Source organism: Zalophus californianus, chromosome 15 (assembly GCF_009762305.2).
Source record: "Zalophus californianus isolate mZalCal1 chromosome 15, mZalCal1.pri.v2, whole genome shotgun sequence".
NCBI classification, from domain to species: Eukaryota; Metazoa; Chordata; class Mammalia; order Carnivora; family Otariidae; genus Zalophus; species Zalophus californianus.
In genome coordinates, this window is record NC_045609.1 from 43,497,197 (window position 1) to 43,524,104 (window position 26,908).

Below are 26,908 nucleotides of genomic sequence, written 5' to 3' on the forward strand. Positions count from 1 at the left end.
ATCGATCCCTACCTTGGGCTCTGCACTAGGTGTGGAACCTGCTTAAGATTCTCCCTCCCCTTCTCCTCCTCCTCCCTTTCCCCCTGCGCCCCCCCTTTTAAAAAAAAAGTTCTCTTCTTTTTAAAAATATAGAGAAAATATTTTTAAAATTACTTTAGCTGTGTGAATGCTTCCTTTTGAAATTTCATTGTGTCACAGCTCAAAATTTGATTATTCTTTGTACGTTCTTGTTGTTTGCTGGATTTGCTATTAGAGAGGTGGGGTTTTGCACTCATTTGCAAACATAAGAACTTAAATAAGCACTGGTAACCAGTATCTGCTTGGGCCTACTCATAAGAGATTGATTATTATAGGGAGGAGTCACCCTGATTTCAGTAAAATATGAAGCCCTGAAAGATTTTGACTGAGTACTAGCTCAGAAAGAAGAATGTCCACAAAGAAAGAGGTAGTTGCATTATCTCTTATGTTCTTTTACTTTGCTGTTCTCTTTTCCAGATGGTTTACCTCAAGGCAATGTTCCTTAAATTTAGACAGAAATCTTTTCCTTGATTATTTTTAGCAGTTTAGTTAGGCTATTTCCCTTATAAGATTGAATTAAATTGGGCACCTGGTTGGCTTAGTTGGTCAAGCGTCTGCCTTCAGCTCAGGTCATGATTCCAGGGTCCTGGGATTGAGCCCCATGTCAGGCTGCTTGCTCACTGGGGAGTCTGCTTCTCCCTCTTCTTCTACCCCATGGAGGTTGTTTTGGTAGAAGTATTGTGAGCAGAGAAGCAAAACCATATCCAGAGTAAGTGTCTATTCCAGTAAGAACAAAACATTGTCCTTTCCATGATGGAAGTGGTCTAGTATAATCAGCCTGCCACCACGTAGCTGGCTGATCGTCCAAGGAGTGGTGCCATATCAGGGGCTCAGTTTTGATCTCTGCTGCTGGCAGGTTAGGCACAAAGCAATAACCATAGCCAAGGTGGCCATGTTGCTAAGTCTATGCGTAACCTTCATCTCTGCCATCATTGCCATTTTGTTCATGAACCTGTTGGGGGATGACAGAGGTGGCTGGGGAAAGAGGCTGACTGGTATCCAGGAATGGATCAGACTATCCACTTAATTTTTTAAATTCTCTTTTGCTGAGGTCACCCTTTGGTGAGCATTCATGTGAGACACACATCTTCATATTTTTTGCCCATTCACAGAGGTCTATCCACATACCTCTTCCCCAGATTTACTTGTCACCAGTTTTTCAATCATGTTTCTTCTAAGTCCCTGACCATTGGCCCATGTAGTGCTATATAATTGCATGTCTGGACATTTTTCCTTCTAAGTAAAGTGAACAACCCATGCAGTGCTTGAAGTTCTGTCCCCTGGAAGGATTTCCCTTCCCTGCTATCCTTCCAGGATGTACCAGAAAGGAGCTGTAGTGCTGCAGCTGTCCACTTTCAGATGTTGTCTGCGTATCATATGGAACCATCTGTAAACTACACCTGAGTCTTCTCTTCCTCTGTCAGCTGATTCTAGGGAACTCCTCATGAGGCCATAGTGTAGTTTGGGAGAGAGAAGACAGTGTAGGAGGAGTGGGGACCACGGGCATTTGAGCCACTTCTTCATGTGACCTATTTGTATCCTTAGGGCCCATTTAGGCCCAATCACATTTATACCACTTCCATTTGATAATGGAATGTTTCTGTGCACCTCCAACTTTATGACTTTGTGTGTCAGATAACACCCTGTTCACGATGGGCAGCTCAGGTAGCATGGTAACTTGGTGGCCCAAGATTAAGCATTCAGTCACTACTAATACACAGTAGCAGGCCAAAAGCTGTACTTCAAAAGGACAGTAGTTGTCTACAAAGAATGGCAGGATTTTGCTCCAAAATCTTAAGGGCCTGCACTGAGATTCACCTACAAAGGCCCGCTCTAGTCTCAAACAGTATCCCTATCTGTCATTGACACTTCCACATCATGGGACCTGCCGGGTCATATGACCCACAGAGCAGAGCAGCTTGCACAGCAGCCTGGACCTGTTGCAGAACCTTCTGGGCCCTACTGAAAACTAGCAGCTATTTGGGTCACGTGGTAAGTGGGCCAGAATAACACATCCAAATGAGGAGTGTGTTGCCTCCAGAGATGCCCACTACGTACTGTACATCTTTTTTCGTTATAGCAGGCTCCAGGTGCAATGACCTGTCCTTTACCTTAGAAGGGATATTTTGATACACCCCTGGTCCTTACTCCTGCACACTGCCTTCTTTCTCTACAAACAATTTTTTATATTCCTTTTGTGTTCCTGGCAGTTAAGGGTAAATTGATGATTGGACAGTGCTATTCAAAGTAGCTTATACAAGTATTTGTTATTAGTCCATGGAGAGTTAAAGGAGCTCTTGCCAGAATCAAAATAAACACATTTCATCCTTCTTCCAGAAATTCTTGCTATCAAATAAAAAAACTGAGCCAAAACTAAACTGTGTTTAGTAACTAGTTGATTTATAGTCTGGTGCAAGCTCTTTATTGTGTCACAGACAGAAAATAGTTTGTGCCACAAGTGATCTGCAAATCAAACTGTAAGTAACACTGGTGAAAGATACTATCCTTACTTCTGAAAGAGAAGTCCAGGAAATGAAAAAGATATGCGACCAAATATTACACTAGAGGTATCTTTTTTTTTAATTTTTTATTATGTTAATCACCATACATTACATCATTAGTTTTTGATGTAGGGTTCCATGATTCATTGTTTGTGCATAACACCCAGTGCTCCACGCAGAATGTGCCCTCTTTAATACCCATCACCAGGCTAACCCATCCCCCCACCCTCCTCCCCTCTAGAACCCTCAGTTTGTTTTTCAGAGTCCATCGTCTCTCATGGTTTGTCTCCCCCTCCGGCTTACTCCCCTTCATTCTTCCCCTCCTGCTATCTTCTTTTTCTTTTTTCATAACATATGTTGCATTATTTGTTTCAGAAATACAGATCTGTGATTCAACAGTCTTGCACAATTCACAGTGCTCGCTCACCATAGCACATACCCTCCCCAATGTCTATCACCCAGCCACCCCATCCCTCCCACCCCCCCACCACTCCAGCAACACTCAGTTTGTTTCCTGAGATTAAGAATTCCTCATATCAGTGAGGTCATATGATACATGTCTTTCTCTGATTGACTTATTTCACTCAGCATAACACCCTCCAGTTCCATCCACGTCATTGCAAATGGCAAGATCTCATTCCTTTTGATGGCTGCATAATATCCATTGTGTATATATACCACATCTTCTTTATCCATTCATCTGTCGATGGACATCTTGGCTCTTTCCACAGTTTGGCTATTGTGGACATTGCTGCTATAAACATCGGGGTGCACGTACCCCTTCGGATCCCTACATTTGTATCTTTTACACTAGAGGTATCTTTATGTAGTATACGAAATAGAAAAATTGCTCTGGGATTGGAAATGAAGAAATTCATTCTATGGCATTATGGAGAAGAAGTGAAACTGTAAGTTGAGTTTATCAGGTGAAGAATTTGAGGGAGATCAGTGGAATCAGTATGAACATAGTTAGAGGTTCTTGAGAGCATGAGCTGCATTTGTCATAATGACTTTGGGAAAACCCATGAGTACGTAAGATAATCAGTAAAGAGAAAGCCAGAAAAAGCAGTGCTCACTTGATACATTTTGAGATAACTTTTTTATTATTATGTTAATCACCATACATTACATCATTAGTTTTTTATTCTTATGTTAATCACCATACATTGCATCATTAGTTTTTGATGTAGTTGAGATAACTTTTAATACAACTTCTTACTTTAAAAATGTTTATTAATAAGAAGAATTAAGCATTTATATTGCATTTGTAGTGGTGTCTATATTTCAGTAACTAAATCCTTAATGAAATAGGATTGAATTTTGCTGAATGCCAGCAAATAAATGTAGAAAGTCTGATAAAATTAGAAAAACATTATTTTACAAAGCCTAAAGAAATTTCTGCTTTATGCCAGGATTATTAATTGTGGCTATAACTGTTAGGTGAATGGGCAGTGGGTTCCTAGTCAGTTCTTATTGTGCCAAAGTAACACCATATAAATTATTTATGATTGCAAGAGAAAAACATTCTTGTTCACTGGAGAGATCAAACTGTTTTTTTGTTTGTTTGGTCTGTTTTTAAAGATTTTTATTTGAGAGGGAGAGAGAGAGAGTGAGCGAGTGAGTGAGAGCGTACGAGCAGGGGGAGGGAGAAACAGACTTCCTACTGAACAGTGAGCCCCATGTGGGGACTCGATCCCAGGACTCCAGGATCATGACCTGAGCTGAAGGCAGATGCTTAGCTGAGCCACCCAGGCGCCCCAAGAGATCAAACTGTTATCATCCTAATCCAGAGATGGTTTTCCCATTACTAATGCGTTGAATTATCCAGATAATATGTATTTGCTCATATGATACATGTAATTGTGCATAATATATTCTAGCAAAACCATTTAATTTTAATTCCTCAAGCCATTGCTTACAACTTTCTTTTTATAGGATAAACAGGTGATAGAAGAAAAAGAGAGGAAAGAACCAGACAAATTCGTATGGTTGAAAACTCTAGGAAAAACAGTAATATCCCTTTAGCTTGTTATTGTCCTAAAAAGTTGATGCAGGGAGGTGAAAGTGCTACATTAAAAGAAATTTAACGGACAACTGGATGTAATGTGAGATTCTGAATTGGATGTTGGTTGACAGATCAACTGTAGAAGCCATTTTTGGCCAATTGGGGGATATTTGAATATGGCCTATGTTTAGATGAGGTAGAAATTTACTGAAATGGAAAGATAAAGATTGTTGACTGAAGATAGGTTATAAAACAGTATGCATTATAGTCATATATCTATATATGTGTATCTCCAAAAGGAAATGCACTAAGGTGTTAATAGTGATGATACCCAGATGGTGAGAATGTTATGCCTTTTTTTTAATCTACATTTTCTAATTTCTAATTTTCTGTAATATGTATTTATTTGGGGGGGAAAAAGGTATTGAAAAAGTACATGTCCGTATTTTTCGTATGGGATATGGTTAAAATGTAGGATGCTGGAGAAGAGGCAGTAGTGATCATTAGGTTTAGGGCAGATTATAAAGGGCCTATGTGCCACAGAAGGACCTTGAGCATTACTCTTTAGGCAGTAGTAAGCCAGATGAGTGACATGGCCAAATTGTTATTTTAAAAATATTATTTGAAGGAATTTGTGGAAAATGAATAGCAGAGGGAATGACTTAAATCTTAATATTTAAGAGACTGTTGCAGACATCGAAATTTTAGCCTAAATTTGTTAAATTTAATTGCTTTGAAAATAGTTAAAATTGTGTTCTCTTTCATGCATATGTGCTACAGAGTTGTGTATGTAAAACTTTTATATAGTTGTCTATATTGCATACTGGGCATTTTTCTAGGTTTTCTAATGTTCATTATCTCTCGTCCTTGAAAAGTAGGTGATCGTTGCTTCAACTCACAGCTGAAGAAGTTGAGGCTCAGAAAGCTAATTAGTGGGGCAGCTGGGTGGCTCAGTTGGTTAAGTATCGGACTCTTGATTTCAGCTCAGGTCATGATCTCAGGGTCATGAGATTGAGCTGAATAGGGCTCCGAGCTCAGCGAGGAGTCTGCTTCTCTAATCTTAAAAAGAAAAGAAAAAAAAAGATAGCTAATTAGTGATAAAACCAGGATTTTTTTTTCTCCCTCAGTCTTCATGACCCCAAGGCCTGTCGCACACAGTGGCATTCTTAGGAGATTCACGGAGGACAACAGGGAGAGGAGAATGTGAAGGCAGCTCCCAACCCCTCACCGTCACCCTGCATCCCCTCAGCCAAACCCACAGCTATGGAGTCTTTATTAAACAGGCCTCTATATTTAAGCATTCACTTGAACAGAGTTCTCATTGCACACAGATAAAATTTAAAATTGTGAACCATTTGGCCTTTGATCTATTTTTTGTTTTATATGTAGTTCAAGGTTATTTCATAGTTTAAACAGCACTTTCATGTACCCTGTTTTCTTTTCTTTTTTTTTTTTTTTTTTTTGAGTCAAAGTGTTTTATTAAAAAGGTTCCTGAGTGATTTTCCCACCATGTTTCCTTGCCAGCCATCTTGTTGGGTTCCAGGTGGCTGGCTTTTGAGAATGGAGGTTACTGTGTCTCCCTGTTCCACGGTGCTGGGGGCCACCTCCACGACACTGACCTGCCATTCAGCTCTGCTGGGGTTCCCTGCTGGCCTGCCTTCCCTTCCTTCAGCTACTATCCACTATTCTGGCCCCCCGCTTGCTTTCTATGATCTCCCTCCAGTTGTCACTCCAAGAGAGCAGCCGTCTCCTTGTTGGGCATAGGGCTAGGTGCTGGTTGTGGCAGCAGGTGAACAAGATGTGCTCCCAGCTTGGGGTCTCCTCTTGGCCTCGAATGGTGTCCTTGTCATCAATGAGCAGGTCCCCCAAGACCATCGTCTTGTCCCTCGTCAGGATAATGCGCTCCACAAACTGGGGCCCCAGGTGATTCTCCACCCAGCGGTACTTCTCACCCACACAGTGTTCATACTTCAGCAGAGGGCTGGAGCAGATGAAGACCTCCGTGTCCTGCATGTTGTTCATCTCCTGCATGGCTTCCAAGGCTCCAGGGATAGGCTCCAAGTCTAGGAAAAAGCCTGGGGCTTCATACACACTGGCAACTTTGTCCGCCAGGTCCGGCCGCAGGGCTAGGTACTGCTCGCGGGCGAGGAAGCCGCGGTGCTCTTCCAGCGTCACATGCGGTTCCCCAGGGAAGCGGCAGCGGAAGCCCCGCAGGAGGCCAGCCTCGAAGTCGGCCAGCACGCCGTCCATGTCCACCAGCACCCGCACGGGGCGCGCGCGCCGCGCCGCCATCGCCGCCGCCATCGCTGCGGCCGCCGGGCAGGGGAAGGATACCCTGTTTTCTTTATTACAGCGACACTGTGGGGCAGAGAGGATTTCAGTAATCTTACTTTAATGGCAGAGAATTGAGAGTCCCAGATTTAATTGTTTTTCTCAAGGCCACACAGTTGCATTCTAATGCAGAATGCATTTTAAACTCAGGGCTTTTGAAATTTTTTAGTTTAGTACTTCTCGTATTGTGTTGCCTAATTTAGAGATATTTAAATAAGAATTTTGATCCTGCTCTGGAACAAGGGGACATACAAAAAAAAAATAATCTTTCAGTGGTGTCTTGTCTCCTTACTTTAATTCCGTATACCCTATTTCAAACACTTGAGAAGTTACAGTTAATAAATGTCTATCTCTGTCTTCACAAACTGAAAATACACATGTAGACAACACCCAGTAAGAAACAGAACTTTACCAGAACCCCCAAACAGAAGCATCACTACCCCTCATTTCTTTTTTTTTTTTTTTTTAAGATTTTATTTATTTATTTGACAGAGAGAGACAGCAAGAGAGGGAACACAAGCAGGGGGAGTGGGAGAGGGAGAAGCAGGCTTCCCGCTGAGCAGGGAGCCCGACACAGGGCTCAATCCCAGGACCCTGGGATCATGACCTGAGCCAAAGGCAGACGCTTAATGACTGAGCCACCCAGGCGCCCCACTACCTGTCATTTCTAATGGTGACTACTAGTTTTTGAAAACATAGATTTGTTTGCCTGTGTTTTAACTTTATATAAGTGAAATTGTATATACTCTTTTTGTATTTGGCTTCTTTTGGTCAACATTTTGTTTGTAAGTCATCCATTTTCTGCATTCATTCACGTTGCTGTAGATAAGAGTATTACATAATGTGAATATACACAGTTTATTTGTTCTACAGTTGATAAGCATTTAGCAGTTTTCCAGTTTGGGATTACTATGAATAATGCTGCTATAATATTCTAATATGTGTCTTTTGGTGAACATATGTGTACATTTTTGTTGGGTCTATATGACTGGAGTAGCTGAATCATAAAGTATGTAGATATTCAGCTTTCATATATAATGCAAAAGCAGTTTTCCAAAGTAGTTATGCCCATCCATTTTCTTGCCTCCCATCTTTTTTCATTATTTTCCCTGTTTGCTTTTATCATATTATCATTGTCAGCATCTGTTTTAACCCTAGGGTAGGAAATGAAAACTCTAAGATGGAATAACGAGAAGAGCATGATGATATCTCTTTCTGACATTTTCTTTGGGATTGTAAAATATTTGATCCTGATGATTCATACCCTATCTACCTGTTTAGGGGATAAAAATAAGTGTATAACAGTGTTTTATGAACTGTCAAGTGTAATATACAAATGTTTTATTTCATTATTTCCTCTCACCTCCAATGTTGAGAATAAAACCATTAATTTTTCCCTCTTTTTTTTTTTTTAAAGATTTTATTTTATTTTGACAGAGAGAGACACAGCGAGAGAGGGAACACAAGCAGGGGGAGTGGGAGAGGGAGAAGCAGGCATCCCGTGGAGCAGGGAGCCCAAAGTGGGGCTCGATCCCAGGACCCTGGGATCATGACCCGAGCCGAAGGCAGACGCTTAATGACTGAGCCACCCAGGCGCCCCTAATTTTTCCCTCTTCTAATGCTTCTTTCTGCCCCTACCTTGGCTCTTGCTCTCTGTGTAAGTGAGTGAGGGAGAGTGTGTGTGTGTGTCTAATTGATGGAATATTTAAAGCAGCAGCATCCTGGGTGAGTGTACTAAGAATTAAGGAGCTGCTGAAATAATGCCTCTTGGTGGCAGAGAACCACAGAAAAGCCAGGGACATCATGCTTCTTTATCTCCGGACTTCTTTCATCATTCTAGGGGGAAAAAGTTTATGAAATATACATGGAAAGCATATACACAACATAAGGGTACAATTAAATGAATAATGTGAAACAGTTTTGTACTCACCACCCAGGCTAAGCTTAAAGGAGGCATTAAGAAGCTCCTCCGTACTCCTTCCTGATTACAGTGACTTCTCTTCCAGAGTCTAGCATTTCCCTTGTTTTTCTGTTAATTTTTAGCCATCTGTGTTTGTAATCCTGTGATACTGGTTTTGACTCTTTTATAAGTTTATATAGATGAAATTATACTCTAAGTGTTTCTCTGTGATCTTAAGGCATTTTAAGCATTTTAAGGTTCATTCACATTTATGTTCTGTTTCATAAATTTTCCATTTCTGTATTTTATGAACAAACAATAATTTCTTTGCCCATTTTACTCTTGATGTACACTTTGTTTCTTTCCAGTTTGGGGTTTTTTCCTGCTATGACAAATAATACGAACATTTTCCTGGTACACATGTACAAAAATTCTTCTGGATTCATTAGGAGTGGAATTTCTGAATCATGGGGCATAGAATTATTGTACTCTAGAAATATCATATTTTCCAAAATTGTTCAATCTGTTTCACTCCCCTTAAGTAGTTTATGCTGTTTTCCATTGTTCTACATCTGTGCAACACTTGCTATTATCCAACTTCTTAATTTTTGTCATGTGATGGGAATATAATGATACTTAATTGTGGCTTTATTCTGCATTTCTTTGACTAATAATAAAATTGAGCTTCTTTCTGTGTTTATGGAATGTTTGTTGCCTGGTCATGTCTTTTGTCTGTGTGTGTGTTTTAGAGTTGTTTTGTATATTCTAGATATAAGTATTTTGTTACGTGTTGCAGATACCTTCTTCTCTTCTGTAGCCTCCTTTTTCATTCTGTGGTATCTTTTCATGAAGAAATATTCTCAACTCTAATGTAGTTGAATTTATCAGACCTTTTCTTGTGTGTGTGGGTTTTTTTTCCTTTCAGAAATCTTTGTTTAAGAAATCTCTCCTTGCCCTGAGGTTATAGACATAATCTCCCTTTCTTTTCTAAAAAATTAAGAGTTTTGACCTTCACAATTAAATTACAAATACCTTGGAATTGATGTCAGTGTGTGTAAGTGTGAGATAGAGATCCACTTTCATTTTTTTCTATATGAATAATCAGTGGGTTCAGTACTAAAAGTATTAAGAATCCACTCTTTTTCCTTGGATATGCGGTACTTGTTCATATATGTGACATTATCCCAATGTCAAGTCACACAGTCTAACATTTATAATACGGCTTGATAATACATCATCATGGTTCCCTATCTTGCTCTTCTGCTAAAATATCTTAACTATTCTTAGTCTTTTGCTTTTTCATAAAATGTTAGAATCATTTTGTTGAGTCCTATGAAAAATTCTTTTGGGATTTTAATGGGAATAACAATGAACTAATAGATCAATTTCAGAAAGAATTAACATCTTATAATATTTATTTACTTATTTAAAAAAGATTTTATGTATTTGACACAGAGAGAGAGAGAAAGAGAGAGCGAGCATGAGCACAAGCAGGGGGAGTGGCAGAGGGAGAAGCAGGCTCCCCACTGAGCAAGGAGCCTGACATGGGGCTTGATCCCAGGAATAAAGTTTTATACTTTTTTATTTAGAAGACTTGTATAATTTTTTTAGATTTATTTCTACTACTTAAAGTTTTTGTTGCTATTTTAAGTGCTATCATTTTCTAACAGATTGTTGCTGGTTTACAGAAGTGCAATAGACTCTTGATATATTGAGTTTGTATCCAGCAACCTAGATACAGTTATTAGTTATTTAATAATTTATCCATAGATTTATTTGGAATTTTTTATTTAGATTATTATATAATTTGCAATAATGACAGTTCTTTTTCCTTTTCAGTGTTTGTATTTTTCCTTGCCTTATGGACTGGCTAGCAATTCCAGGTTAATACTGATTTGTTCCTGTCTTGCTCCTGAACTTAACAGGAGTATTTTCAGTGTTTGCCTGTTAAACATGATATCTACTATATCTTTTTTGTGGATATCCTTTATGAGATGAAGGAAATTTGTTTTTTATTTTATTTTTTAATATGAAAGTTTAAAAAAAAACATTCTAATTCTTACAAAAACATTTTAAGGGTCTCCTGGGTGGCTCAGTCGCTAAGCATCTGCCTTCGGCTCAGGTCATGATCCCAGGGTCCTGGGATCGAGCCCCGCACCGGGCTCCCTGCTCCACGGGAAGCCTGCTTCTCCCTCTCCCACTCCCCCTGCCTGTGTTCCCTCTCTCGCTGTGTCTCTCTCTGTCAAATAAATAAAATCTTTTAAAAAAAAGATACGTTATAAAGGGCAAAAGATAAGATACAAACTGAGTGTGTGATTGGAACGTATAGTTCTTCCCAGTATTATTTTTATAGATGTAATACCATTTCAGTCTAAATCAAAACACCTTTGTGGTGTTCATGAAAGTGACTCCAAAGCTGTTAACACCAAAAGAGCTTGCTCTTTGTGTTCTTTGAGAAAGACGGAAAGAGAAAGGGGGGTGGGAAGGAACTCTTTAGAGCAGGATTATAATACTGACACAAATAGAAACATAAAGCAGTGGAAAAGAATAGAAAATGCAGACATATGCGCCCAGGTATCTACTAAAAAACAATTGGACACAGATTTTAAAGGAAATGTTGAGGAAAAACTCAGTAGTATAGAAGCAGTTATTTAGTTCATACTATAGTAAACAGGTGGTTTGAAGAGTTTATTTTTTTTAATTAAAAAAATTAGAAGAAATTTACAACTAATATTTTCAAGTAACAGAAGAAACCTGTAGAAAAGGATATCCTGTCTCAGATATATATAATTAGGGCTCAATATAAAAGCTGAAACAGGAAATTTGTAAATACTATTTGCTTAGAATATTACAGACCTGTCCATATATAACAATGTTCTAGTCAATTGAAATGCCAGATTTTTCTGTTTTAAAAATATCTTTACCCCAACCATTTGTTAGGATCACCTCATCTCTGCAGCTGTTATTGAAAATCAGACTTTATAAGTTTGCGTTCTAGAAATCCTCTCAAGTATAGCTTCAATGATTAGATGTTAAATCTCATAGGTGAATTACAGCATTACTCAAAAATTATTCTCAGTGCACATTGTAGAGTCTATGTGATTGTTCATCCATATACTTTTGTTTTTAAAGAAACGACTTTTCAAAAAGAAAATGAAAAAAATCAATCTCTCCTCTTCCTCTACTCCCTTTCCTAGGATGCCTCTTGTGATTGTGTTGTAGCATATCTGAAAAACAAGGCAGCTTTGTTGACATCACTGATGATGCTTGTCAGCAGAGATTGGTCAACGCTGCCAAAACTTTTTTGTTAGTCATTTCAAGTATCCATGTCCATTGCAGCTGCTCTGGAACTCATAGGAAGATCCCAGTTTTTGCAAACTCATGGAAGAACCACTTGGGTAAGATGGAGTTTGTTATAGGGTTTTCCAGTAAGTTAATATGTGGAAGAGTTAAAATGTTAGAACGAAAGTTTACCTTGATGCTATGTCAAAAGAGAAAAGTGAAAGATGGCTTGCTGACAGTAGTCTCCTAATGCTCTTAGAATAAAGGAAAGTTTATCTATCTTTTTGAATCTTAAATAAAATGTGAATGGCACAAGAGTTAATTAAGGTTAATTATATTTAGAGTTTAAAAATCCTAACTAGAACCCATAGAAACTTCTGAGACACTTCACTTAGTAAAGCGGCCCAGCATACTTGAACAATCAGTTAACTATGAATTGCTTATTTTTTGTGCATTGGTGTGTTGTAGTTATGTATTTTTGCATCTGTGCATTTGTTAAATATGTTTATGCAAAATGCTTAGAACAGTGCCAGCATTGTCCAATAAATGTTAGCTTCTTAGTATATGTAATATGAAGCATGAACATTGCATGCATGATTGTTATTCAGTGTTTTTTTAAAAAGAGAAGGTTTTCTGTCCATTTTATATTTTTCTTCCCCCTCTAATGCTTAAAGAAGCTTTTCCTAATTTAGGCTTAGGCACTTTTCATTTGAATCAAGGTTTAATAGGGAGTACTACCATTGGTTAGTCTCAGAGTTATTTGGAGGGGAGATGGTTTAGTTGGAGATTTTATTCATAATCTTTAGGCTCTTGTACTCTGATGGAAATAAATTTTTCCCTGTTTGATTGCCTAAGTCTAGACTGCTGGACATTAATAAAAAGTGGAATTTTTTTTCTTTGAGGCATAGCAAATAACTTAAACATTAATAACTCTTCATTGTCTTGGCCTATACTATAAACTTATTTTATTTAGAATAATATTTTTTCAATTTTCAAAAATACTGGTTTATGTATGGGCTTTCATTTTTTATTGATTTATAGTCTTAGTACATTAACAGTAAAGAACATCTATATGATATAAGTCCTTTGGAATGTGTCAATATTTGCTTTTGTGTCCTAAAGCAGGGGTTGGAAGACTTTTCCTTAGAAGGCCACATAGTAAATATTCTCGCTTTTTGGAGCAAGAAACAAAATTGCAGCTCTTATGTTGATATTTATAAAATCATTCAAAGTGGAATCATTTAAAAATGTAAAAGCCATTCTTAGCTCATGGACTGTAATAAAAATAGACATCTGGCTGGATTTGTCCCATGGACCATAATTAATTATTCCCTGGCTTAGAGTATGTTCAATTTTTGTGACCATTCTGTGTTTGTTTGAAAAGAACATATATTCTCTATATTTTAGGTAGCGTATATCTATTATATTAAGCTTTTTAATTGTATTATTTATATCTTATTCATTCTTACTAAATTTTTATCTTTGATCTGTGAGTTTCTGAGAGTAGTGTTAATTTCCTGCTATAATTATAGATTTTTCAGCTTATTTTAATGCTGTCAGTTTTTGTTTTAGTATCTTCAGGCAATTTTATTAGGTATATAAATGTTTGTGATTGGCATATCATCTTGGTGGAGTGTTTCTTTGATCACTGAAGTTTTTTTTTTATCATTAATACTTTTTATCTTTAATTCTTCCTTGCCTCTTGTGTTATAGTAATATTGGTATGTCAATTTTCTTTTTCTTGTGATTGTGAGATTTATCTGGTGTTACACTCTCCTTTTGTTTGCTTTAAAATTTTTTTTAGTCAGGTCTTTTACTAATTTTATAGGGCTGCCATAATAAAGTACAAGCTAGGTGGCATATAACACAGAAATTTGTTCTCTCAAAGTTCTGAAGGCTAGAAATCTGAAGTCAAGGTATTGTCAGGGCCATGTGCTCTCTGGAGGATCTAGGAGAGGAATCTTCCTTGCTTCTTTAGCTTCTGGTGGTTGCTGGCAATCTCGGGCATTCTTTGCCTTGTAGGTACATCACCACTGTCTCTGCCTCCCATCTTCACATAACCTTCACATGACCTCTGTGTGTGTGTGTGTGTGTGTGTGTGTGTGTGTGTGTCCAAATTTTTCTCTTCTTATAAAGACACCAGTCATATTGGATTTAAGCTTGATACTAATCCATTATGACCTCAACTTGATTACGTTTGCAAAAACCCTATTTCCAAATGAAGTCACATTCCCAAGTTTTGGATTGGCATGAATTTCTAGGAGGACACTATTCAATCTAGTACAGCTCTTTTGAGGTATAATTTACAAGCACTAAAATTCAGCCTTTTTTGTTGTATAGTCTGTGAGCTTGACAAATCTGTACAATTGCACAGGTATTACAATCATCCCCAAAATTCCACCCCCCCCTTTTTTTAACTTTTACAGTCAATCCTTATGCCCACTGCTAGCTCCTGGCAACCACTGATCTTTTTTATGTCTCTGTAGTTTTGCCTTTTCAAGACTGTCATATAAATGGAATCGTATATAGTCCTTTGAGTCTGGCTTTTTTCACTTACCATAAGTAATTTCAAATTCATTCATGCTGTCCTCGTATCACTAATTTATTCCTGCTTATTGGTGAGTAGTATTCCATTGTATGCATGTATCATAGTTTGTTTATCCATTCACCAGTCGAAGGATATTTGTGTCACTTTCCAGTTTTGGGCATTTATGAATAAAGCTTCTATAAACATTTATGCACATATTTTCATGTGTACATGTTTTCATTTCTCTGGGGTAAGTGCCTTGGTATAAGATTTCTGGGTTTTATGGTAAGTATATATTTAACTTAAGAAATTGCTGAACTGTTTTCCAAAGTGACTGTCTGATTTTGTATTCCTACCAGTGATTAATGGAAGTCACAGCTGTTTTGCATCCTTGCCTGTGCCTGGTATTGTGTTTTTCCAAAAGCCCTTCACAGAGATATGTAATGGTATCTCACTGTGTTTTTAATTTGCATTTGCCTAATGACTAATGATTTTGAGCATATTTGCATGTACTTATTTACTATTTGTGTATCTTCTTTGTTGTCTCTTATTTTGCCCATAAACAAAATATCCGTTTTATTATTGATTTTTGATAGTTCTTTATGTATTTATGTATATAAGTACTTAAGCAGGCATGTGAATGATGAAACAAATGAATATTGAAAAAGTGGAATTTGCTTTTTAGGCAGCTATGTACAATTCTGAGTTAATGAAGTCTGTACAAAACCTCACATTATCATTATTTTTACTGTCGCTATTGTTTAAAAAGTAGCTAACAATTTATAAATGCTCTCTATGAGTTACACACTATGCTCAGTATTTTACCTGAATTATTGCAAATATTTTCTCCCAGTTCATAGCTTCTCTTTTCATTCTGTTAACCGTTTTGTAAAGAACAGAAGTTCTCTTGAAGTCAAAGTTGTCAGTTTTTTTATGGTCATTTCTGCAGTATCATATTTAAGAAATCTTTGCCCAACCCAAGGTTACAAAGATTTTCTGTTTATTTGGAGAATGTTTTAAGTTTAACATTTAGGTCTATAGACTGTTTTGAGAATTTTTGTATATGGTGTGCGGTATGAGTGAAGTTAATTTTATTGTATATGGATGGGTGTTCTAGTACCATTTGTTGAAAAAACTTTCTTTGTTGAATTGCTTTGGCACTTTGGTCAAAAATGCCTTTGAACATATATGTGGGTCTATTTCTGGACTCTTTTGTTTCTTTGATCAATGTTTGTCCTTTTGCCAATATCACATTCTCTTGATTACTATAGCTTTATACTAAGCCTTGAAGTAGTATGATATCTCCCAGCTTTATTTTTAAAAGTGTTTGGCTGTTTTAGTTCTATTACCTTATGGTATAAATTTTAGAAGCAGCTTTTCTATTTCTGCAAAAAATTCTGCTGGGAATTGGGGGAGGGCACTGATCTGTAGTTGAATTTGGAAGAGAATTGACATTTCAAAAATACTGAGTCTTTATTTTTTTTTTATTTTTTATTGTTATGTTAATCACCTTATATTACATAATTTGTTTTGGTGTAGTGTTCCATGATTCATTGTTTGTTCATAACACCCAGTGCTCCATGCAGAATGTGCCCTCTTTAATACCCATCACCAGGCTAACCCATCCCCCTACCCTCCTCCCCTCTAGAAACCTCAGTTTGTTTTTCAGAGTCCATCATCTCTCCTGGTTCGTCTCCCCCTCTGACTTACTCCCCTTCATTCTTCCTCTACTGCTATCTTCTTCTTTTTCTTTTTTCTTAAAATATGTTGCGTTATTTGTTTCAGATCTGTGATTTAACAGTCTTACACAATTCACAGCGCTCACCGTAGCACATATCTTCCCCAATGTCTATCACCCAGCCACCCCATCCCTCCCACCCCCGACCACTCCAGCAACCCTCAGTTTGTTCCTGAGATTAAGAATTCCTCATATCAGTGAGGGTATATGATACGTGTCTTTCTCTGATTGACTTATTTCACTCAGCATAACACCCTCCAGTTCCATCCACGTCGTTGCAAATGGCAAGATCTCATTCCTTTTGATGGCTGCATAATATGCCATTGTGTATATATACCACATCTTCTTTATCCATTCATCTGTCGATGGACATCTTGGAAATACTGAGTCTTTAAATTCATTAACAGAATATGCCTCTCAATTTATGTAAGTCACCTCTGATTTCTTTCATCGATTTTTTTTTGTTTTTAATATAGAGAGTTTATCTGTTTTGTTAGATTTGTACCCAAATATGTCTTTTTTTTTTTAGAATTTTGGATTTTGATTTTTTTTTTTTAGTTTTGATTGTTTTTTATTTCTTGGATTTTGGTTTAATGTAAATAGAAGTAATTTTTTTTATTTCAATTTTCAGTTCTTTACCACAGAAATGGTAGATTTTTGTATATTGACCTTGTATTTTGTGACTTTCCTAAATTCATGTATTAGTTCTAGTAGTAGTATTATAGATAACTTGGGAATTGCTATGGCTAAAATTATATTACTAAATGGAGATGGTTTTATTTCTTCTTTTCCTACTTGTGTTTTTTATTTCTATTTTTCTTGCTTTATTGCACTGGTTCCTGGTTTTAGGGGTAAAACATTCAGTCTTTCACTTAATATGATATTAATTTCAAGGTTTTTTAAGATTTTATCAGGTTGAGCAAGTTCCCTTCTAGTCCTAGTTTGCTGAGGCTTTGTCATGAATGATGTTGAATTTTGGCAGAAATGTTTTCTGTGTCTGTTGGTGTAATAATGTAGATATCTCTTGATATGTGGAATCACATTGCTTTTTAACTGTTGAATAAGCTTTACATTCCAAGGATCAACTCCACTTGTATACGATCTTTTTTTCCTTTTTACATATTGTTGAATTTGATTTAAAGATATTTTGTTAAGGACTTTTGTGTCCTTAGGACTTTTCATGAAGGTTATTGATCTATCAGTCTTCTTTTTTCTTTCTTTCTTTCTTTTTTTTTTCTTTAGAGAGGGAGAAAGGAGTGGGGAGGGGCAGAGGGAGAGGAAGAGAGAATCTTAAGCAGGCCCCACGCCCAGCATGAGCCTGACATGGGGCTCCATCTCACAACCCTGAGATTATGACTTTGAGCCGAAATCAGGAGTCAGATGCTTAACTGACTTGAGCCACCCCAGTGCCCTGATCTAGAAGTCTTCTTACACTGTCTTTGTTTGGTATCAGGAAAGTACTAGCCTCATTTTTTTTTTCTTTTTTTTTTACCAGGATAGGGGAGAGGCAGAGGGAGAGGGAGAATCTTAAGCAGGCTCCATGCCCAGCACAGAGCCTGAAGCAGGGCTCAGTCTCATAACCCTGAGATCATGTCCCCAGCCGAAATCAAGAGTTGGATGCTCAATCAGCTGAGCCATACAGGCACCCCAAGGCTCATTAACTTGATTAATTTTCTAATTTAATTTGATTTATGTTTTCGGTAAGAGATTATATAGAACTGATATTATTCCTTTAAACTTTGGAAGAATTTGCTAGGAAAACATCTGGCCTTCAATATTTCTTTTACAGAAGGTTTAAATTATGAATTAAATTTATTAATAATCACAGATCTCCTCAGGCTGTCCGTTTCATTTGGAGTGAGTTTTGATAGTCTGGTTTTTGAGTAATTCTCCATTACATGTAAGCTGTCAAATTTGTGTGCATAGAGTCACTCATAGTATTATTGCCTTATTTACTTTTAATGCCTGAGACATCTGTAGTGATATCCCTGCTTTCATTCCTGATGTATGTTTTCTGTGTCCTGGTATGTGTCTGATTTGTGCCTTCTATTTTGTTCTTTGGCAGTTTTGCAATTATCAGATAACCAGTTTTTGGTTTCATTGCTTTCTTTCTATTTCTTGATTTTCAATTTCATTAATTTCTGCTCTTTATTATTTTTTTCTTTCTGCTTGTTCTGGGTTTATTTTGCTCCAGTTGTGGATTTGACACCTTTGTATTAATATAAGCATCTCCTACAGTAATTTTTCCTCTAAGCATTGCCTTATTTGAATTCCACAAATTTTGATAATGTGGTATCTTCATTTTCCTTCAAATCAAAATAATTCCTTATTTGCCTTCAGGTTTCTTTTTTGACCTATGGATGATTTAGAAGATTGTTGTTTACTTTCCAAGAGTTTGAAGATTTCTAATTAAATTCCCTTATATTCAGAGAGCATGCCTCATGTGTTCTAGTCTTTTAAATTGAGATACTCAAATATGTAGATTTATGTCTTTAACCATATTTGAGGTGTATATATCCATTATTTCTTCATTTTTTTTTCTGCCCTCCACCCTTCCTTCTGTGACTTTAATGGTATGAGTTTTAGATCTTTCGTTTTTGTCCCATAGCCCCCTCAGCAGGCTGTGTTTTTTGTTTTTTGTTTCCACCAGTCTTTTTTCTTTTCATGGCTCAGATTGCATGATTTCTGTTGATCTGTCTTCAAGTTCAGTCTGTCATCTCAAATGCTGGTATTCAGCCCTGCTAGTGCATTTTAAAATTTGGCTATTGAATTTTTTCAGTTTTAAAGTTTGCATATGTTTCCACTTTATATATTCTGTTTCTTTGCTGAGACTTTCTCTTTCTATTCCCTTCAAGAGTTCTCTTTTACTTTTAGAGAATTTTTATAATAGCCCTTTTAAAATCTCTTTCAATTAATTCCAACCTCTGTCTTGTTGTGGCATTGGTGTTTGTTGATTGTCTTTTCCTGTGTGAGTTGAGATTTTCCTTGTTGTTTGTAGGTTGAGTAGTTCTGGATTGTATCTTAGATCTTTGCATGTTTTGTTATGAGACACTTAATTTTGTTTAAATGAACAGAATACTGTGGGATTTCTTGGGGTTTTTGTTTTTGGTTTTTGTTTTAATTTTAAAGCAGGTAAACACTCTGGTTGGATTCAGGCTATAATTTATAACTAGCCAGCTACCTTTTGTAATGTCAGTTCTATTTCAAAGCCTTTGCTGTGCTTGTCAGATCTGTTCTTAGTATACATCTTTCAGAGGCTAGATTAGGTCTGGGCAATGGTCTTAGTTTATTTCTCCAAGTCTTTGATATACTGTTTAGATTGAAGCCAAAGTGCTGCTGAGGGGTGAACCTAGAAAGTTACATACAGCTTTCTGGAGTCACTTTCCTGAGCTGGTACTTCGTGGTCTCCCTGATATTTTCTCTTTACCTGGGGATCCCCTTTTTGTTCCTTCACCCTGAAAGCTGATGTTTTATTTTTCCTGTTCTGCTACTTACTTTCCACAGCTATGACCATGTACAAGACAAAAGTGGTGTATACTTGTGTTGTGTCCCATTCTTTGGGGTTCCTGCTTTGTAGTGGGCAGGAAGATGATAACTGACATGTTTGAAAATAAGTGAGATTTTACAGCTCCTCTTTTCTCAAATATACAGTTATATGTAGGACTGTTTTTATATGTCAAGGTATTTACAGCAGAGATGAACTTTTACTGAGATGAATCTTGTAAAATTTCTTTCTTTTTTATTTTAAACCTTTAACATTCTAAAGACATTTAGTTATTCATTAGGACATTGCCTTCACTCTCAGGTCAAATTCTTAGTCTCCAAAAAATATAATTTATTTATTGTAGAAATTTGACAAATGCTTATTTTTTGCTGTCAGTCAATATTACCTATTGAACTTTACTAAATATACATTTGTAGACCCCATACCTAGAGGTTCTGATTCAGTGGGTATATAGTATAGTATATAAAGAAGAAAATGACCTACATGCTATGTCTTCTACTTTAACATTCTTCTTTTAATACAGGACATTTCTATGGCCTAGACTTCCTCAGAACAGATATGTCTGAGGAGGATTATGATAATAGCACTCTTGAAGGTTGTTGATTCAATGGGTGTCCCAAAGCAGCTAGGTACCATCTGAACAAACCAGGTGTCCAGCCACACTTGTGCTGCCTTGGTCAGGGGCTCAGTCCCTCACCATCATCCCAGGCATATTCTTTACTGGTTCATCTTTCTCAAAGTTGTCTGTGAATTATTTAACATGCCATTTCTTAGTTGGTTATTCCTAACCAGTTCAGCAAAGGGTAGGCCTTAATTCTTATCTTGTCATTTTCGTTATTGCATTTAAGGATGAGAGTTTAAGGTGCTTAAGGTATACCAATCGTAAGTGTATAACGAACTGTTTGTATATACTTACCCACATAACCACCATACAGTCAAGACATTTCCAGCATCCTAGTAGATTTGCTAATGCTCTTTCCCAGTCAGTAGCCCCTTTCCCCTGAGTCAACCCCTGTTCTTATTTCTAGCACAATAAATTAGTTTTTCCTGCTCTCAGGCTTCATATAAATAGAGTCATGGAATGTGTATACCCCTATCTAGTATTTTTAATTAAATGATTTTTGTGACCACGCCTTGTTGGGTTATTGTTTCTGACTAAAAAGAAAAAATACTCAAAAAACTATATTTAAACTAAAGCAGATTTAGTTTGACTTTCATTTTGTATTTTTTGTAGGTGAGTTAATCCTCAAATTTTCTAGGAAATTTTCCATATTCCTTTTCCCACTCTAAAACTTTCAGTGGCTTTTTGCTTCATCCACTCATGTAGTATCTTATTTATTTCCACAAATTATTCTTGCCCTAGCTCTCTTTTTTCCTCTTCCACATTTTCTTCTACCTGTGCATAGGGATAAAAAGGAGATTTCTGAAATCTTATTTCCTGTTTGTTCTTTGCCATTGCTAGCATTTGGTTGGGGCGAATTCAGGTTGAAATGAGTGTCTGCAGATACTGTATTAATTTCATGTTTTCCTTCTCTTCTGACAGCATGATGGAAGTGGTTCATTGCACGATATTCAACTCTCTTTGCCATCCAGTCCAGAACCAGAAGATGGTGATCAAATATATAAGGTATAATTAAGAGTCATGGTAAATTTTTCAAAATTCTTTTTTATTACTAAAATTATAAAGTAGTAACAAAACATTTAATAATAAATATGTTAAAACCTGAAGCTTTGCTGTGTTGAGTTTTAATCAGGTCTGTTTTTAACTTTTGCTACCTTACTAAGTTAAAATGATATCACTGTGGTACTTTAATTTGAATTTATTTTATCATTTGGGTAATTATTTGTCTATTACTGGTGCAGGATTCTTTTTCTTAAATCAAGAAATTATTAAATTTTTAAATTCTTTTCGATAATTATGAATAGCAGTTTTTAAAATATAACTACCAATTAAATGATTAACAGGTACTCCTCATATATAATCACATTGAAGAAATATACAGAAAATGAAATTAATTTATCTTTTTTCATGTTTGAAAGTATAATTAGAGAAACCGGATGCATTTTAGTTTTTGAAAATATATTTTTTATAATTTTCATTTTTAGTTGAAAAAATTTTTTTCTGGGTACCTGGGTGGCTCAGTCAGTTAAGTGTCTGCCTTCAGCTCAGGTCATGATCCCAGGGTCCTGGGATCAAGTCCTGCGTTTGGCTCCCTGCTCTGCAGGGAGTCTCCTTTTCCCTCTGCCCCTCCCCCCACTCCGCTCAGTCTCTCCCCCTCTCTCTCAAATAAATAAATAAAATCTTAAAAAAAAAAAAAGAAAGCTCTTTTCTTTTGCAGTTATTTCTGAACTACTATTTCTTAAGCACACTAAAGCATTCTTGGTTTAATGTTTCCAAGTAAAATTATTTTTTTCTTTTACATTCTATTTTCAGGGTTTGCTAGTCAACAAATAATCTTGAAATACTGGTGGCTTACAATGACAAGAATGTATTTCTCACTTGTTATTTTTCTGTATGTTACATATTGACTAGATATCAGCTGGGACTCTATGCTTCTCCTTCATTCTGGGACCCAAGCTGAAGGATCAGCCCCTATCCTGGGACATGTCTTTGTACCTGAGGGAAAAGAGCACTGGCAGAACCACGTGTGGATTCTGCTCGCATGTTGCGTATTTCACTTCCAAATCAAGTCAAGTAGCCAACAGCTGGTATTAGAGGTCAGAAAAGCATAATTTTCTCGTAGGATGTAGGGTGACTTATTGGGAACAAGACTGTATAAAACAACCAAAATCAAAAGAATATAGGATTAATAGTCACATCTGGTTATCTAGGTTTTTCAACATGTTATCTTACCTGTTTTTGCACAGATTTCTTCCCATCTCTGTGCTTCCATCCTATTGTGGGTATGTGTAGTATTCTAAATCAGCAGGTCTGCAGTAGGACATCTCTTTTTTTAAAAAAGCTTTACATATACACCAGTTGAGAACCATTGACTTAGATGGTCTCTGATCATCTCTCAATTTTGTTTTGTGACTGACATTTTTAAAGTAAAGTTGACTTTTCCTGCATTCTTTTTTGTGAAAAACTTTTAGAAATAAAATAATTTTTAAAGAAAAAATTTAATTCCAACTTTTTTACACAACTAGTGTCTGTTTTTTTTCTGTGTTCCTTTCCAGTTTGTCTATATATTTAGTGTTACATGATAAATATATTGTTACACGGCATTTATTTCTTGTCCCTATTCCATTTCCTTCCAAGCAGGTAGTTCCTAGTCTTCCTTCTTTTCCAAGGTGAGATGCTATAGCTGATACTGTTTCCAGTACACTGGACTCTCTTGCACTTTGATCATCAAATTCCCAGTTATGTCCCCTGTTCATCCAAGATGGTTTAGCATACAAATATGGCGACTTGTGTCATTGCAAATTTAGGGTCTAAAATCTCCACTGGACCTACCATATCTCTAATCTGTCTTTTATCTCAGGACAGCTCCCGCTTCCATTCCCCTGATGAGCTAGTCTCAACATTGACCACTCTCTTCAAGCCTCATTCTTAGCTGCTCTTCTGTTTCTGCAGGTGGCCTTGTGTTCATCAAGCAAGATCTGCTACCTTCCTTTCTGCCTTCTGACTTACCTGTGTCTGTTATCATTCTCATTCACTTTGTTCCAGTTATAGGACAAAAATGGCCACTATGCTGTGGAAGACCATCCTTTGTTAGGTTCTTGACTATCTTCTGCTGCTGTTAAGGACCTAACTAGCTCCTCCTCTCTCATCTCTCTTCTCGATGCTTTCTCTACTTTCTCTTCATTCTCAGTTTATAAATTTCTGTATCATAAATTTGTCATAAATTCAGTAAACCAAATAAACTTTTCCTTGACTCTCCTTAAACCTTTTTCCAGTTAACATGGAAGCCTGGAAAGATGAAAGCAGCTACTTATTTTAATGCTATAAACATTTGTGTGACTGTTGTCTTAAAAGCTTTATCCTTTATTTTTATGTCACTTCTCTCTAAAATTCCTTACACTCCTCAACATTTTTCCATTTTCCCATTTCCTTCGTAGGTTCCTTCTCTTCTGTAGAATAGAGATTTATATATTTTGTCCATTTCTTTCTGAACTTTTTACTGTCGTGATTTCATATATGATATATGTGTTGATAACATATACAATTTCCCTTTCGTACTTGGTGATCCACTTGCCTACTGGACATTTCCACTGTGTCCCTTCCACAGGTACCTCTAATAGTATATCTAAAACTCACAAATATTCCTCCTCTTTTATTTATGTATTTCTCCTCTTTTATTCTCCATATCTTTTGGTGGCATAACTAATCACCATATCACCCAAGCTAGAAATACAGGTAATCACTCTTGACTGCCCCTTGTGCTCTTTCACATGGAGACAATCACCAATATCTCCTAATTTTCATTCCTGCTCTTCCTTTTTCTCCCTGTTATCACTCTCTTGGGTCAGATTCCTACTGTCATCTGAAGTATTACAGCATCTTGGTAACAAGTTCCCTAGTCTAATTTTGTTGTTGTTGTTGTTATCAAGTGTGTTCTCTAAACAGCTGTCAAAGACATCTCAAATGCACTGTCACTCTCCTGGCTTATTAGGCCATGCTTGATGTTCATGGCCCTCTATGATTTAGCCCTTGCCTAGTTTACTAACCACATTGGTACCCACTCTTCGCTATAGCCTTTGTGTGACAACATCACTGCTTATAATTCTCCAAATATGCTATGCTTGCCTTCATCTCTGTATTGTATGATACTGAGACACTCTTACTCTAAAATCCAAAGCCTGACATACTTCGGTGTCTTCAGAACTTTTTACTTCTCCTTTAAAACTTCACTGGAGTTACCCATTTCCTGATATGTTTTTGCCCATCTTTATGTGTAAAATTCTTAGAGCAGTGCCTGTCATAAAGTTAAGTACTATGTACATGGTCATTAATACATTATCGCATTGTATTTGGATTTCATTTTCAGGTCCGTTTCTTCCAACACTGGCAGGACCTAGCAGTGACTGAAAGATGGCTACATAGTATTTCATCAAATTGCTACATTTTATTTCAGTTGCCCCCTTTTTGAACAATTATAAATTTATCTCTTTCATACTTGGTGATCCACTTGCCTACTGGACATTTCCACTGTGTCCCTCCCACAGGTACCTCTAATAGTATATCTAAAACTCAACATTGTTTCTTTTTTTCTTTTTTAAAGATTTTATTTATTTATTTGAGAGAGAGAGAATGAGAGAGAGAGAGAGCATGAGAGGGAAGTCACATTGTTTCTTTGGCATAGTTTCCAGGAGTGGGACTGACTGAAGCAGAGTGCAAGCATTTTTATGACTCCTTTTTGGCATAGTTTCCAGGAGTGGGACAGCTGAAGCAGAGTGCAAGCATTTTTATGACTCTTCTATGTACAGCCATGTGTTTGTCCAGAAAGGCCAGTTTTGATGTCTGATAATGTATCATTTTTTCCTGCAATTTTGTTAATCACATTGACTATTTCTCCCCCCAACTTAATACCTTTAAAATAATACCTTAATACTTGAATTTGTATTTCTTCAGTGAGTCATATAGAACATTTTACCAGTTATCTGTATTTGTGAGAACTGGTTTATTTGTCTTGGGGCCTAAAAAATGATCTGTATGTTTGAACAGGCTCTTAATATACTTGAGTATAAATCCTTTGTCATAATTGGATAGGTTTTCACCAGCTTTTAACTTCAATGATAACTGTATAGATGCTTTAAAATTCTATATAGTCAAATATACTTATCATTTCTTAATAGCTTCATTTGCCACATAGCTTAAAAGTGTATCCTTCACGATCTGCAATCCGATTCTCTCTTTGGTTGGTCTTGATTTATGATTAAAAAAATTAAATTCTTTAAATTCAACTGGAAATCATTTTTTATATATAATAAACAGTCTTGTCCAATTGCAGTATACATAACAGCATTACAAAAATCTTTTCTTCCCCATTTTTGTGATGCTTATATGTATTGTTAAAGCCTTTGTAAAATGTCTGTTACCGATCTCTTGTTAAAGAGACTGCAGTATTTTGTGTTTGTTCCCAATGTATCTGCAAGAGATGCCATACTTTGCTCAGTAACAACATATTATAATTATTTGCTTACATATTTTTCTCTCTAGAAAGATATATCATTCACGTATATATATTCTTATTTCCTTGCTTGTACTGTTTCCTCAGTATATATTTCTGGATAATTGAATAGTAGTAAACACGGTGGACTAACTATAAGGTAATGATACTTTACACTTCGAAATGTAACTGGATTCCTGCTTAAGAAGCTTGACAGTAGGTTTCCATTTAATACTATTAGGAATTTCTTATAGACTAAATTGACAGGCAGTTCTCAGGAAAGTGGCTCATGGAAAAAAGAATCTCCCTGTTACCCTGCCATGCATATTTATCTTTCTGCTGATTTCTGAACCAGCTGTGAAATGACTCTGTGCCTTTAATTATGCTGTTCTTCTGTTTGTTGTGCCCTGCATTGTTCTTGGTAGGCAACTCTCATACATCTCTTTAAATCTACCTGAAGTTTCTGTTTTATATGTAATTTATTTTACTATGGGCCTCTGTCCCTGTTTCCTTATCTGCAAAGGGGGATAATAGTATCTACCTCAGGTTCTCAGGGTCATACTCAGGATCAAATGCTTAGATATCTAAAAGTACTTCGTTCTTAGCACCTAAAAAGTACTTAATGTTAGCTGTGTTGCTATTATTGTTCATTTTTCACATGTTGGTCTCCATTACAAGATGAATTCTTTTTTTCAAAGATTTTATTTATGGGGCACCTGGGTGGCTCAGTCATTAAGCATCTACCTTAGGCTCAGGTCATGATCCCAGGGTCCTGGGATCAAGCCCCGCGTCGGGCTCCCTGCTTCTCCCTCTTCCCCTACCCCTGCTTGTGTTCCCTCTCTCACTCTGTCTTTCTCTGTCAAATAAATAAATAAAATCTTTAAAAAGTAAATATTTTATTTATTTATTTGAGATAGAAACAGAGAGCATG

At 36.6% G+C, this 26,908-nt stretch overlaps 2 protein-coding genes across 11 annotated transcripts in view; one reads left to right on the plus strand and one right to left on the minus strand.

The window, feature by feature from the left end:
• Positions 1 to 26,908, plus strand: part of CCSER2 (coiled-coil serine rich protein 2) — a 191,114-nt gene that overhangs the window by 110,485 nt on the left and 53,721 nt on the right. For all 10 annotated transcript variants that reach the window (XM_027590133.2, XM_027590117.1, XM_027590125.2 and 7 more), the window contains one exon: positions 21,411 to 21,494. In XM_027590133.2, coding sequence (XP_027445934.1) covers positions 21,411 to 21,494 — 84 coding nt within the window. The remainder of the gene's footprint in view (positions 1 to 21,410; positions 21,495 to 26,908) is intronic.
• LOC113920054 (5'(3')-deoxyribonucleotidase, cytosolic type-like) lies at positions 6,050 to 6,888 on the minus strand. Its single transcript, XM_035724120.1, has one exon. The coding sequence runs from the start codon at positions 6,886 to 6,888 to the stop codon at positions 6,253 to 6,255; it is 636 nt and encodes a 211-aa protein (XP_035580013.1). The 3' UTR covers positions 6,050 to 6,252.

Excerpts from the sequence above, each read along its gene's own strand:
- LOC113920054 (XM_035724120.1), bottom strand. The coding sequence starts at position 6,888 with ATGGCGGCGGCGATGGCGGCGCGGCGCGCGCGCCCCGTGCGGGTGCTG.